The 14,031-nt window shown below is 44.5% G+C and overlaps 1 protein-coding gene across 4 annotated transcripts in view; it reads right to left on the bottom strand.

The window, feature by feature from the left end:
• Positions 1–14,031, bottom strand: part of Phrf1 (PHD and ring finger domains 1) — a 32,399-nt gene that overhangs the window by 10,875 nt on the left and 7,493 nt on the right. For 3 of the 4 annotated variants that reach the window (XM_075972729.1, XM_075972730.1, XM_075972732.1), the window contains exons 4-9: positions 11,041–11,246; positions 9,896–9,979; positions 8,527–8,654; positions 4,693–4,790; positions 4,040–4,215; positions 2,776–2,905 (exon numbers count right to left, since the gene is read on the bottom strand). In XM_075972729.1, the coding sequence (XP_075828844.1) occupies positions 2,776–2,905; positions 4,040–4,215; positions 4,693–4,790; positions 8,527–8,654; positions 9,896–9,979; positions 11,041–11,246 (822 nt within the window). The remainder of the gene's footprint in view (positions 1–2,775; positions 2,906–4,039; positions 4,216–4,692; positions 4,791–8,526; positions 8,655–9,895; positions 9,980–11,040; positions 11,247–14,031) is intronic. The other variant, XM_075972731.1, reaches the window with a different exon arrangement.

Below are 14,031 nucleotides of genomic sequence, written 5' to 3'. Positions count from 1 at the left end.
CATAGGACTCACAACTGTAACTCCAGTTCAGGGCTCACAACTGTAACTCCAGTTCCAAGAGACTTAACACCTTTTTCTGGCCTTTGTAGGCAATAGCCATGCATGTGGTGCACAGAGATAAAACACTCAAACACATAGAAAGTAAAAAACCTTAAGGAGGGGTGCCTGACTGTCCTCATTGGGACTGAAGAGGAAACAAACTCCTACCTTTAATCAAATGTTGGTCACAATCTACATAATTTGATGAAACAAATGAGTTAGCAATCAGGGCCGAGAAGCAGGATGTGATATGACAAGCAGGAGACACAGATGTGCAACACAGAAGTGAAAGCCTGACCATCAACCTCAGCTGCAGGTGGGAGACCTTAAGAAGAGCCATGTCACTGACCTAGACAATGACCAGCTGCTTGCTCAGAACACAGAGACGACTCCGGATTCTAAGCTCTGCTCTTGATGAAAGGAGGGCTTCCTGAAGAAGATTCTAAAGACAGACAGGCACACACGCAAACACACACACACGCAAACACACACACATGCAAACACACACACACGCAAACACACGCAAACACACACACACACACACACACACACACACACACACACACACATACACACACACACACACACACACACACACCCTCTGGTGAGCAAAACTGAAACCAAACTTGAATGCTGCTGAGAATGCATTCATAATATGCAGAGTAACTAGGTCTTTCAAATATACATAAGAGATACTATTTTGAGTTGGAAAGTTTGGTATTTTTTTTTCTAAAGTTAAACATAGGATCAAGCAGGTGATCTAATCTCTTCACTCTTCCATACTACCAGGAAAAAAATGAAAACATCTGTTCGCAAAATTACCTGCATGCATGAAGTTTCCAGCAACTTTATTCTTTTTAAATGTATATATTGTTCTTTGAGAACTTCATATGTCTATAATAATTTTGATAAAATTCACACCTCCTCCTCCTCCCAGATCCAATCCATATCTCCCAACCCCTCTCAACTTCATGAGAAACTTTTTTTTAAAAATAAACCACCAAGTCCAACTGGAGTTGCATGGGTGTGGGGTCATCCACTAGAGCAGTTATCTCTCAGAGGCCACCTGTGCATCCTGATCTTACCTTACTGACCTGACCCTCTGTCCGACTCTCTTCTGCCAGAAGCCACCTGATAATTCCTAAGCTAAGGGTATGGGATTGTGAATCGCTTACTTTTCTGCAGTTTTATTGTTTTTTTAATTTACTTTATTTATTTATTTATTTTTTGAGACAGTGTCTCACTATGTAACGATAGCTAGCCTGAAATTCACTACGTAGATCAGGCAGTCCTCAAATTCCTAGAGACCCACTTGCCTCTTATCTCCTACGTGCTAGGACCAAAGGCATGGTACCCAGATATTGGTTTCTCCTTAGGTCGCCTAAATTAGATATAACCAAAATAAGACCAGCAACAAGTTAGAAGGAAACAAACTGAGCCAGGTATGGTGGGGCACACTTTTAATTCCAGCACTAGGGAGGCAGAGGCAGTCAGATCTGTGTGAGTCTGAGGTCAGCCTGGTTTAAAATGCAAGCTCCAGGGCTGGAGAGGTGGCTCAGAGGATAAGAGCACTGACTGCTCTTCCAGAGGTCCTGAGTTCAATTCCTACCCAGCAACCACATGGTGGCTCACAACCATCTGTAATGAATGAGATGCAGGCAGAATATTGTATATATAAATAAATAAATCTTTAAAAAAAATATTTGCAAGCTCCAAGACAGGTAGGGTTGTTACACAGAGAAAGCCTGTCTTGAAAAACAAAACAAAAAAGTAAACAAACTAGCACATTTAACAGACTCTCTGGTAATGAAAAGACACACACACTGCATATGTTCTAAAGGCTCTGTGCAAGCAAACAAAACAAGCCCAGAGACTTCGGCTGAATCCTGTGTGAACGCAGACTGATGGCCAATGATGAGAATGACACCATAAGCGCTGGGTGGAGTGGGAGGGCATGTTCTTTTCCAAGTGTCCTATACTCTGGCAAGGACATCATTTGTCAAACCTGTAACCATGCACTTAAGAGTGGGAGTGGGTGCATTCACTTTCCTGTGCACAGATGTCAAGGAAGTAAATTTAATTAAAATTTATTTATGTGTGTGTGTGTACCATACACATAGCCTATCAAGAACAACTTGTACGTTCCAGTTCTCTTTCCATGAGGTAGATTCCAGGAACCTGCTTGTGTCGTTGGGCTTGGCAGCAAGCACCTTTACCTACTGAGCCATTTTGCCAACCCAATAAAGTATAATTTTAGGAGGCTACAAGATTAATTATGGCCCACCTAGTGAGGCAGAAATCCCTAAGTACACACTGAGTTGCACCTACTAGGAGCATCAAACAATATACAGAAACAGAGGGTCAGGTCAGTACGGTAAGATCAGGATGCAGAGGTTGGTGTCGGGGTTTTAGGTCTCCTCTGTAATGTGTCACAATGTTTGCTTACAGTTTATACTAGTTCCAGATACATGTAGGTTTAGGAAAATGCAAAAGCCATGTCAACACTAAATATAACTTCAATCAGGGATTAACATTCGCACATCTGTCCCCATCAGTCCAGATGTGCTTCTTCTTCCCTAGTGTTCTCTAGCTAAGTCTAGATGGTCTTGTCAGCATGGAACCCACATATGTGACAGGTGTGCTGTACTTTTGGTTGAGAAAGTTACAGAAATGACCACACAACTGGACCCCAGAACAGAGCTGATGGTGGGAGGCAAGCCCATCATGCCAGCTTACCTGCCTTCCTTTTCCGTTTTGCAGGCACACGAGGTGTCAAGGGACGCTGGTATACAGCAGTGCTCAGACCAGTGGCGACAGCCTCGATAGTTTCATCCAGCAGAGAAGACATGAGGTACCTTGGCACATGCTGCATACAAGGGACAGTGCCACTCAGTGGATGACCACCCTTTCCATGGATGGGACACTGAGCCGGGCCATGTGAGTCGACAGGGTCAGTGCAGACTCCCTCTCAGTCCCTGAATGTGGCTCAAATTGAGCAGAGAGGCAGAACAGATTGGCACTGAAACCACCTCCCTCCACTCCTGCCAAGAATGGACAGCATGGTCACAATGACAGTAGTTCTTAGAAGAGTTTCTAGGAGGGAAAAAGTCAGGGCAAGAATGGACTAGGGCATTCAGCCACTATCAAGGAACAAATGGAGATCTAAGCAGGAAGAAGAAAGGAGGCAGGTATGATCTAAGGAGAGCCCCAAGTGAGGCAGGTTTATGGTGATGAGCGCCTAGCAGGGAACAGGCAAAGCGCCAGCAGATAGAAAAAAAAGAGTTGAGTGAGAAATAGCAGCCCCCAACACTGCCCTGCATCTAGAGCACAAAGCAAAAGAGGAACAGCAAGCATGAGCTGAGACTTAAGTGCAAAAGTAGAGATTACAGAGTCAGGGCATGGGACAGGAGATAGTTCCCAGTCCTGCAACCCATTTAGAACTTGGACCATGATGTCACTATACTGACCACGGGAATATGACTTCATAAAGAGAACTTTTTTTTTTTTTTCGAGACAGGGTTTCCCTAGCTGTCCTGGAACTAGCTCTTGTAGACCAGGCTGGCCTCGAACTCACAGGGATTCACCTGCCTTTGCCTCCCGAGTGCTGGGATTAAAGGCGTGCGCTTTAATCTGGCCCATAGAAATAACTTCTAAGCTTCCTCAGTACACAGAAATGAGGCCACAGACATCTAACATTGAGTGCCAGGAGCCAGACATGAGGAAGAGCCAGTGACTGGCCTTTTTCACACTACAATAAATTTCCCCAAATCATCATCGCATCCATCAAAGCCTCTAATAAGGCAGTTCCTGGTCCTGCTGGCACATAGGTGAAGTACAGTGTCTTCAATACACTCACCTGCTTTCTTGGCAGACTGAGTGCATGCATGCTAGGCCTGGAATATGAGAATGCTATGGGCTCTTTGCCAGCGGAACCTCTTCAGTCCAGTTCCCAAGTCCAGAGACCACCCTGCATTGCCCCAGCCTAGTGCCAGCCACCTACCTGGACCCTTCTGGCAGAGGAGATCCGGTTCCGGTTCACAGTTGCCCTCACTCTCTCACTCTGCCGTGTCCTAGCGATGGCCCGGGTCCTGATTACTCGAGGCCGAAGCCTGCTGGTAGTAGGCACTACGTCAGCCAGTAGCAGGGAGACCTCCTCATCACTCACAGGAGCTGCATCTTGGAAGAGAGTCACAGGCTTCTGGGTCATGTGTAGGCTTTCCCTCACAGACCTTTAGAACTGAAAGCCCCCAGTTAACAATCTGTTAATCCCAGCACTTAGGAGGCAGAAGCAGGAGGATCTTTGAGAGTTCAAGGCCAGCCTGGTCTACAGAATAAAGTTCCAGGGCAGTCACAGCTATACAGAGAGACTCTGTCTTAAAACTAAACTAAACCAAATAACAACAAAACAAACAAATAATACTTTAAAATACAAAGAAAAAAATTAAACAAAACAAAAACAAAACAAACCCCCACAAAATCAGTAAAAAATAAAATAAAAAGACAATCTGCCATGGCCTCCAAAGCTCCTACCTACGGGTCCACAGAAAGCCCTCTCCCTGATGGAGGTTCTCTTTATAACAAGTCCAGATTTTCTCCACGGTCCTTCTCTAAAACTGACAGTAAGAGAGACCCAAATAAAGGATAGCACATTACCATGAGTAGGAGCAACACCAGGGGCCGCACACTCTGGGCAGAACCATTCATCCACAGGTACCTCCTGGAGAGGAGGGTCCAAACACTCCATGTGGTACCTATGGGAACAAGAGGTACAGTGCTGGGGTTGGAGAGGTGGCTCAGAGGTTAAGAGCACTGGCTGCTCTTTCAGAGGTCCTGAGTTCAATTCCCAGCAACCACATGGTGGCTCACAAACATCTATAATGTGATCTGGTGCCCTCTTCTGGCCTGCAGGCATACATGCAGGCAGAACATTGTACACATAATAAATAAATAAATCTTTGGGGGGGGGGAACCCTCAAGGACAAGGCATGGAGGGCTTCCAAGAGCTAAGCTACAGGCTTTTCAAGACGGCACCCTAAGAAGCCCTCCTACCTCTACCTCATCCTATGCTTTTCTCTGTCCCTGTCCTTTGATTTTTTTTCAGACAGGATCATACTATGTATGCCCTGGCTGTTCTAGAACTCAGAGTGTGTGATTAAAGGTGTGAGCCACCACGCCTGGCTTCAGGTCTTTTTCTTAAATTGTTTCCATCAAGTTTCTATAAATAAATTTTGGGGAGTGCTGTGCTAGCACCTTCTATCTTTCTTTCCTTTTAAAAAAATGTTTTCTTTTTTTTAAGATTTATATTATGTACAAAATGCCTGGGAGTTATGGGTGGTTATAAACTACACAGGTGGTTATAAACTACACAGGTGGTTATAAACCTGGGAACCAAACGCAGGTCCTCTGCAAGAGGAATAAGCACTCTTAAGGCCTAAACCAACTCTTAGTCATAACCTTTTACTTTTCTACATAGAATACACAAGTGGCCCTGAAGTAAGCACGGATACACAAGCCAATCAAAGCTGTTTTCTGAAATTCCAACCATGAATTCAATTTGACGTAACTACCCTGTCATGACCACAGGACTGAACCAGAGAAAACCCAACTCCACAAGGAATAGTCACGCATGTGACACTCACTGGGGTATCACACATAAGAGAGGTGGCCTACTTCTCCAGAATACATCATATAAAAAACACAAAGCCTGAAAAGTCATAAGGAAACCCAGTAAGTTCTATCCTAAGATCTTCCCCCACTTTCTCCTGTCTCCCTGTGAACATGGACCTTTAAAGTGAGCCATAATTCTTTAAACTCAAAAATAATCTTTATGGGGCTGGAGAGATGGCTCAGCAGTTAAGAGCATTGCCTGCTCTTCCAAAGGTCCTGAGTTCGATTCCCACCAACCACATGGTGGCTTACAACCATCTGTAATGAGATCTGGTGCCCTCTTCTGGCCTGCAGGCATACACATAGAAAGGATATTGTATACATAATAAATAAATATTTAAAAAAAAAAAGACTACCAGATGTTTAGGTAGATATTTAGATCTCTGAGTTCGAGTTCAACCTGGTCTTCAGAATGACTTTCAGGACAGGCAGGGCTACACAAAGAAACCCTGCCTCAAAAAACAACAACAAAAAAATCTTTATTTTGCAAAGTATCAAAGAATATACACATGCTCATAAACCAAAGCATCTGTAGAAAGCCTTGTGATTCCATGTCAAAATGAATGAGAAATTTTAGACTTGTGAACTGAAACTCAACTATTAAGATACAGAGAACTCAGAGGCAGGCGGATCTCTGTGAGTTCAAGAACAACCTGGTGTACAAGAGCTAGTTCCAGGACAGGCTCCAAAGCTACAGAGAAACCCTGTCTTGAAAAACAAAACAAACAAACAAAAAAAAAAGTCAATAGTACTTAGGTGCTTCAAAGTATGAGAATTACTAATGTGTGTTAATTTTAGATCTAACACGACTTTAATGCTGTACTGTTGTATATGTTAAGTGAAATATATAAATCAATGAGATTTACAAGGATAACTCTTGTTAAAAAAAAGATTCTTAATGAAGATAAAAAAAATCCCCAGAAACTCCTGATCAAAGTTACCGTGACTAGAAACAAACAGATTTACAGAATGAACAGACTCAGGCATAGTACTTCACATTTACTGTTCCTGCAGCAGAGAAGAGAACTGTTGCACAATCTGGCCTGCAGTTTATGGCCAGTTTAAATTCCTATCTCAAAAAAAAAGTTAATAGAGCTAGGTGTGGAAGTGCACACTTGTAATCTCAGCACTAGAGCTGGTGTGGGCCAAGCGGTGGTGGCGCATGCCTTTAATCCCAGCACTCAGGAGGCAGAGGCAGGTGGATCTCCTGTGAGGCCAGCCCAGTCTACAAGAGCTAGTTCTAGGACAGGCTCCAAAGCTACAGAGAAACCCAGTCTCAAAAAACCAGGGGGGAAAAAAAAAGTCAGTGTGGAAGGTTCTAGCTTAGTATAGTAGTTGGAACCTGATCTGGGCAACAAGAAGAGTATTCTCATAAATAAAATAAGCCAGTCAAGAGGCTTTTAATTCCAGGACTCAAAGGCAGAGGCAGGCAAACCCGGTTTACATAGCCAATTCCAGGTCAGCCACAGCTATATAGTCAGACCTTGTCTCAAACTAAATAAATAAATACAAAAACTAAGAGGGAAGAGGCTGTGGATGCTTGCAGGACTCTCGAAGAGTTACACTCAGTAAGGCAGAGACATTCAGGAACATGCATTCAAACAATTCCAGAAGGAGGGACATCAAGTGCATGGAGCACCAGCACTGAAGGAGGGAGACCAAGTCCACGGTGTATCAGCAATGTAGGGCAGGAAGGCCCAAGTACTGCTGTGAAGTATCCAGTGCACCATCCACATTTCCACAGGCATGGGAGGGAGCAGGAGTTCCCTGTGCCTTCATGCTTTGAGATGCTGTAACTCAGTTCCTGTGGTAAACACCACACATGCAGGCACAGCCAGTGGAGTCAGTGCAAATGGCAGCACAGAACTCCCATGAAAGCAGAGTGAAGGCAAGCTCAGAAAACAGCCCCCAGCTTCCAGCCTGGATGGTAGAAAGCCTCTTGCACAAACCTTGGCACTGCTATTTCCTGCCCTAGGGAACATTCAGATTGACCAGCCTCATCATTGGGGAAGAGTATTCTTTCTATTAACTCTTGGTCACGATTTTATAGCAGAAAACCCTTTTTAACCAACAGCCAAAGATCCAGCAAGATCTGAGGAGGCCAGTTCCATCTTAACTCAAAGAGATCAAATAGCGAGCAAAGAACACCAGCAGGGCCCCAGAAGACAGGGTCAGAAGCACATAGTAGAGGAGGGTCCAAACACTCCATGTGGTACCTATGGGAACAAGAGGTACAGTGCTGGGGCTGGAGAGGTGGCTCAGTAGATATTCTTGACTCTCTTACTGTGCTGTGAATGACAGAGCAACTTCAAGTATACAGAAAAGGAGGATGGAGAGAGAACTCAGCAGTTAAAACCATATATTGCTCTTGCAGGGTACAAGACTCTAACTTTAGGCAACTTACACCCATCTATAATTCCAGCTCCAGGGTGATCCAATACCTGTGGCTTCCACAGATACCTGCACTCACATGCACACATCCACATGCAGACCACACACACACTGAAAATAATAATAATAGTAAAAAAAAGATGCAAGATGAGGCAGTCCCCAAAGCAACCCTTTAGCCTGCCTGCCCTCTCTCCTAAGGCACGCCCACTCTCCTGTCTTTCTTTTCTTTGGTTTTGATATCCTGTATGGCCTTTGAGCAGCCTCAAGGAGGTATAGACACAAGAGTCATGAGAGGTATCAGGGTCACCACTGAAGAGCCAGTGACCTACTAGAACTCTACACCACAGTGGAACCCTAAGTACTTTCCACCCTGCTCTTCTGACCAATTTAACAGCCTGCAAGGCAGGTAGAAGGAACCATCGCCCTTACCCAGCATCACAGCCATCACAGAGCAGAAGTCGGTCCTCACGGTCACTCCTGCCACACACCTCACAAAAGGTGGGGTCTTCCTCATCAGCCTCTTCATCCTCACAGGCTCTAGTGTTCTCCACTGGAATCTGAAGACAGAACTGCTGGTCACTGAATGTTGTACCCTCAGAATCTGAGTGGTCAATTCAAAGGACAACATGTTCCTAATCTAGAGTAAAACCACTGGTCCAAGATCTACTTGGGCTCTAGGCTGGCTAGTTTTATGGCAACTTAAGATAGCATCATTTTAGAAAAGAAAATCTCAACTGAGAAAATACCCCTACCAGATAGGCCTATGAGCAAAGACGGGATGGCATCTTCTTGCCAACCCACTGTAGTAGGTAGTGTGCCACCCCTGGGTTAGTGGTCCTGGGTTCTATAAGAAAACAGTCTGAGCAAGCCATGAAAAACAAGTCAGTAGGCAGCACTCCTCCATGGCCTCTGCATCAGTTTCTGCTTCCAGGTTTCCACCTGTTTGAGTTCCTGTCCTGACCTCCTTCAATAATGAACAGTGATGTGGAAGTATAAGCCAAAGAAAGCTTTTCTTCCCCAACTTGTGTTTTGGTCACATTTTGTTGCAGCAACAGAAACCCTAACTAAGACATATGGTGACTTGTTTTCTCTCCAATGCAGGGCAGGTAAAAGAGCTCCACGAAGGACCAGACACACATCTTTGACTCCAGCACTTGGGAGAGAGGCAAGAGAATCTGAGTTTGAAGTCAGTTTGGTCTACATAATGAATTCCAGGACAGCCAGGGTTACAGAGATCCACGTAAAGGATGAAAGGAAGAAGAGAGGGAAGAAGAAAGAAGAGAGAAAAAAAGGGGAGGGACAGAAAGGAAAGAGAAAGAGAGACAAGAAAAAGAAAGGGAAGGAAAGAAGAAAGAAAGAAGAAAAGGATAGAGAAGGGGGGATAGAAGAAAACAATAAATAATAAATATGCCAAGGCCTTCTGTGAGAGAAGAGGAAACACCTCTCTATCAGTACAGTACTTTCTACATTTTAGCTCCCATGGTTCTTTGACCTATCCTAGTACAATACCACGACTTTAACTCATAAGGAGACAGGCCAACAGAAGCTCTGTAATAAGAGGGGGTGAGAAATAGAAGCCCAGAAACTTTAACATCTTCACCATGACGCCTGTGCACCAGAAAATATGGACAGCCCTACTAGCCTTGAGCAAAGCTCAGGGCCAAAATGTGTGCTTCAATTACTCCTTTAAAGCTTAATCAAACTGACAGCCTCCCCACTGAGAAAAGCAAATCACCACTTAAGGATCATGTTCCTTCCTACGAGGACACAAGCAGGAGTAGGCAGTAACAACACTTACCTTCTTTAAAATTTTACCATTAAACTGGGCTCGAATACAAATACATTTAAATATTGTTCGATCAACCGGACAGGAGTTGGCATTCTGTAAGAAATAAAGATCACATCAGAACATTGCAGAATCACCTTCACTTATCATTACTATCTCCAAATAAAGAATTTAGGGGCTGGAGAGATGGCTCAGAGGTTAAGAGCACTGACTGCTCTTCCAGAGGTCCTGAGTTCAATTCCCAGCAACCCACATGGTGGCTCACAGCCATCTGTAATGAGATCCGGCGCCCTCTTCTGGCCTGTAGGCATACATGGAGGCTGCACACTGTGTACATAATAAATAAATAAATCTTTAAAAAAAAAAGAATTTAACAATCAGCAATTTCAAGCTAAATGTTAGAGTACCTACCCATTATCCAGCATATGGGAGGCAGGAGGATTGTGAATTTGAGACCAGCCTGATCTACAGAGAGTATGTCTCAGAAAAATTTAAAAATTCCTCTTATTGGTTCCATGGAGTATGAGAGAACTTCTGGGGCTTGCTGGCTGCTGATCTAGCTCTAACTTCAGTAATACATCCTTTCTCAAAAGGAATAAGATAAGCTGGGCGGTGGTGGCAGCGCACACCTTTATTCCCAGCACTAGGGAGGCAGAGGCAGGCGGATCTCTATGAGTTCAAGGCCAGCCTGACAGAGCAGAATACATGGCATCCTTTAGCAACTACATGTAAGTACAGGCACACACCACATACCTATGCATACATATAGCTCTTTGCCAGTGGGAGAAGAGTCAGGCAATGTTCCTGAAAGTTCATGGGGGAGATAGGCAACCGACACAATTTTGTCTCTTCATTACTGACTGTCAGAACTGAGTAATCACATGTAGTATTTTAGTATCTAAAGAGGTTGTTTCACACTATGTGAGGTGGCCTCAGGATTTGTATCCTGATCCTCAGAAAATTCAGAGTCCTCCTCTCAGGAGCCCCGTCATCCATAGACATACCCCAAGAGTAAGCCTTCCCAGACAGCGCTGAGGGCCCAGGACTCAGTCCTATGTTCAGCTTTACTATAGAGAATCAGGCCTAGTCATTACAGGTAGGAGTAGCCCAGGCCTACTTATTATAGGTAGTAGTAGCACAGTGTAAAGCTAGCTCACCCTGGACCACTCAATGATGCAGTCCAAGCAGAAATAGTGGGCACATGTCTCTGGGGTGCCCACAGCCTGGTCTCTGAATGCATTGAGGCAAATGGGGCAGCTCTCTGCATCATCATCAGAATTGGGTGCACTGCTAGCTTCGAGCTTCCTTTGAGTCTCCACTGCTGCCGCTGCCATTTCTACACCATCTTCTGAATCTTCAGAACCTTGGGTGAAGAGAAATATTAAACTTTTAGTAAGTATAGGTACGAGTGCATACTTAAGGACTGGCCTTGAGCAGACCCAAGATGTGCTCAGGAAACCAGCCTCTCGTCAGAATCCCAGCTCCTCTCAGGACATGCCTCCCATCTACCTGCAAGGCCACACTCTACAAAGTGCCCACTCTGAATAGTTAAGCTAACCATGTCTCCTCACCCAAAGCCTCTTTGACCAAAGCTGCTCTGAGCTAAGGGAACAGGGATACTGGCTAAGTAATTACACTAAGTTCTAACACCTGAGCCTCATAATAAAGACAGAGCATCCAAGAAGTTAGGTGTCAGGACTTAGCACAGGATTCAGAGAAGATGGAGCTAGCAACTAAGCCACCAGGGGATGGGGATTTAACTCAGCATTAGAGCACTTGCTTAGCAAGTGCAAGGTCCTGGGTTTAGTCCTCAGTTCTTAGCTTTGGGGAACTTGGGGTGAACACACCACATGACAAACTACTGACTAAACCTTTAAGAATGCCACCTTGGAACAATAACCCTTGCATGGCTGCACAAGTCTTTCAACACAAGGACAACAAATATCTGCAATCAGATGAGACCTCCTTTTTGGGCCTCTCCTCCTTCCTTGTAGAATACTGCCAGAAGATCCTAACTGGGTCAATGGCTATAAAAGATGTGGTCAATTTTACAGCAGTATGAGGCAGAGGCCTAGCCAGTGGAACATTGAAGATGCATTCAATACAAAGCTAGCAACATCCCTCTATGAACTACTAAACACATAAATCACAGGGACCAGAGAAGCAGATTCTCACTAGGCCTCAGAATTTGGTTCCTTTTGTTTGTTGTGTTTTGTTTTTGAGACAGGGTTTCTCTGTGTTTCTTTGACTGTCTTGGCTGTAGACCAGGCTGGCCTCAAACTCACTGAGATCTGCCCACCTCTGCCATCCAAGTGCTGCGATTAAGGGCGTGAGCTTCAGTTCTTTGTGAGTAGGTGGGTGGGTTAGCAAAGGTACTAGGCTGCCCTTCTCCATGCCCTGCTGCCAATCCACAAAAAAGAACTATCTTTGGCTGGTTGAAATCCCACCAGGTGAGCTGGGCAGTGGTGGCGCACGCCTTTAATCCCAGCACACGGGAGGCAGAGGCAGGCGGATCTCTGTGAGTTCGAGACCAGCCTGGTCTACAAGAGCTAGTTCCAGGACAGGCTCCAAAGCTACAGAGAAACCCTGTCTCGAAAAACCAAAAAAAAAAAACCAAAAAAAAAAAAGAAAGAAATCCCACCAGGTGAGCTCTTTTAAAAGGATTTTAGGAAGGAAGGAAGGAGGGAGGGAGGGAGGGAGGGAGGGAAGGAGGGAGGGAGGGAGGGAGGGAGGGAGGGAGGGAGGGAGGGAGGGAAGGAAGGAAGGAAGGAAGGAAGGAAGGAAGGAAGGAAGAAAGGAAGGAGAAACTGTTTACTTATTGGGCAAGATGAGGGTAAGTTATAGGAATTGCTTCTCTCCTACCATGTGAATTTCAGGGATTGAACTCAAGCTATCAGGCTTGGTGGCAAGCACTCTAATCCACCAGCTCCTATTGTTCTTTTTTTTTTTTTTTTTTGAGAAAGTGAGAAAGGGTCTCATGTATCCCAAACCGACTATCTAGATGAAGATGACTCCAAACTTGTGATCCTTCTGTCTCTACCTGGTAGGACACAGGTAAGCATTTTCATGCACTCCCAAGGGAGGGGCTAACACCAGTAGCTAAGAATGATCTGTCAACAATCAGCTAGTAAACAGGGCTTCATGCAGGCAGAGATGGGGCTTGGAAGAGGATTGAAGTTCAGAAAGAATGCATAGCCTGTCTGACACCGTGAAACTACTTAGTGATACCTGAATAAGAGAAGCCAGTTGAAGCCAGGTGGTGGTGGAGCACACCTTTAATCATAGTACTTGGAAAGCAGAGCAGAAGGACCTCTGAGTTCAAGACTAGCCTGGCATACAAAACAAGTTCCAGAACAGCCAGGGCTACACAGAGAAACCCTGTCTTGAAAAACCAGGAGAGAGAGAGAGGAGAGGATAGAGAGAGAAAAGAAAAGAGAGAGAGGAGAGGAGAGAGAGAGGAAAGAGAAGAGAGAAAAGAGAAAGACCCAGTTGATCCATGGAAACATACAAACAATAAACATTCTGTTCCTAGCTAAGTTAGTGTCCATTTGTTATGCCACAGAGGAAAATCGATGAAAGACATATCCGTAACATTTTGAAATATTAAGTACAAAGCAGAATGACATATATAACTTCAGCTTTCCTGTGTAATTAAAAGCTCATGGCAGCAGAATCCAAACAGGTAATTTGATTCTTCTTATGCAATTTGAATGTAAGGAGCTGGCCATCTTGTTTTGACCAATTTCCATAGTCTACAAAGCAATGTTTTGTGCACTGAGAACTATAGACCTTACTGACTTGAAGGTAAAGAAAAAAAGGGTACAAACTGCCAAGGACCTGAGCAGCTTCCCTCACAGAACTCTCATTTGGGTTGTCAAGTAACGCCCTGAAAATATGTTGTTGAGGGGGCTGGAGAGATGGCTCAGCGGTTAAGAGCATTGCCTGCTCTTCCAAAGGTCCTGAGTTCAATTCCCAGCAACCACGTGGTGGCTCACAACCATCTGAAATGAGGTCTGGTGCCCTCTTCTGGCCTTCAGGCATACACGCAGAAAGAATATTGTATAAAAAATAAATAAATAAATCTTTAAAAAAAAAACATGTTGTTGAAAGAGAATGGATCATATATTTGAATACTTGTTCTCCAGTTG

Source organism: Microtus pennsylvanicus, chromosome 5, assembly GCF_037038515.1.
Source record: "Microtus pennsylvanicus isolate mMicPen1 chromosome 5, mMicPen1.hap1, whole genome shotgun sequence".
Taxonomy (NCBI): domain Eukaryota; kingdom Metazoa; phylum Chordata; class Mammalia; order Rodentia; family Cricetidae; genus Microtus; species Microtus pennsylvanicus.
This window is presented reverse-complemented; position numbering and strand designations above follow the sequence as displayed.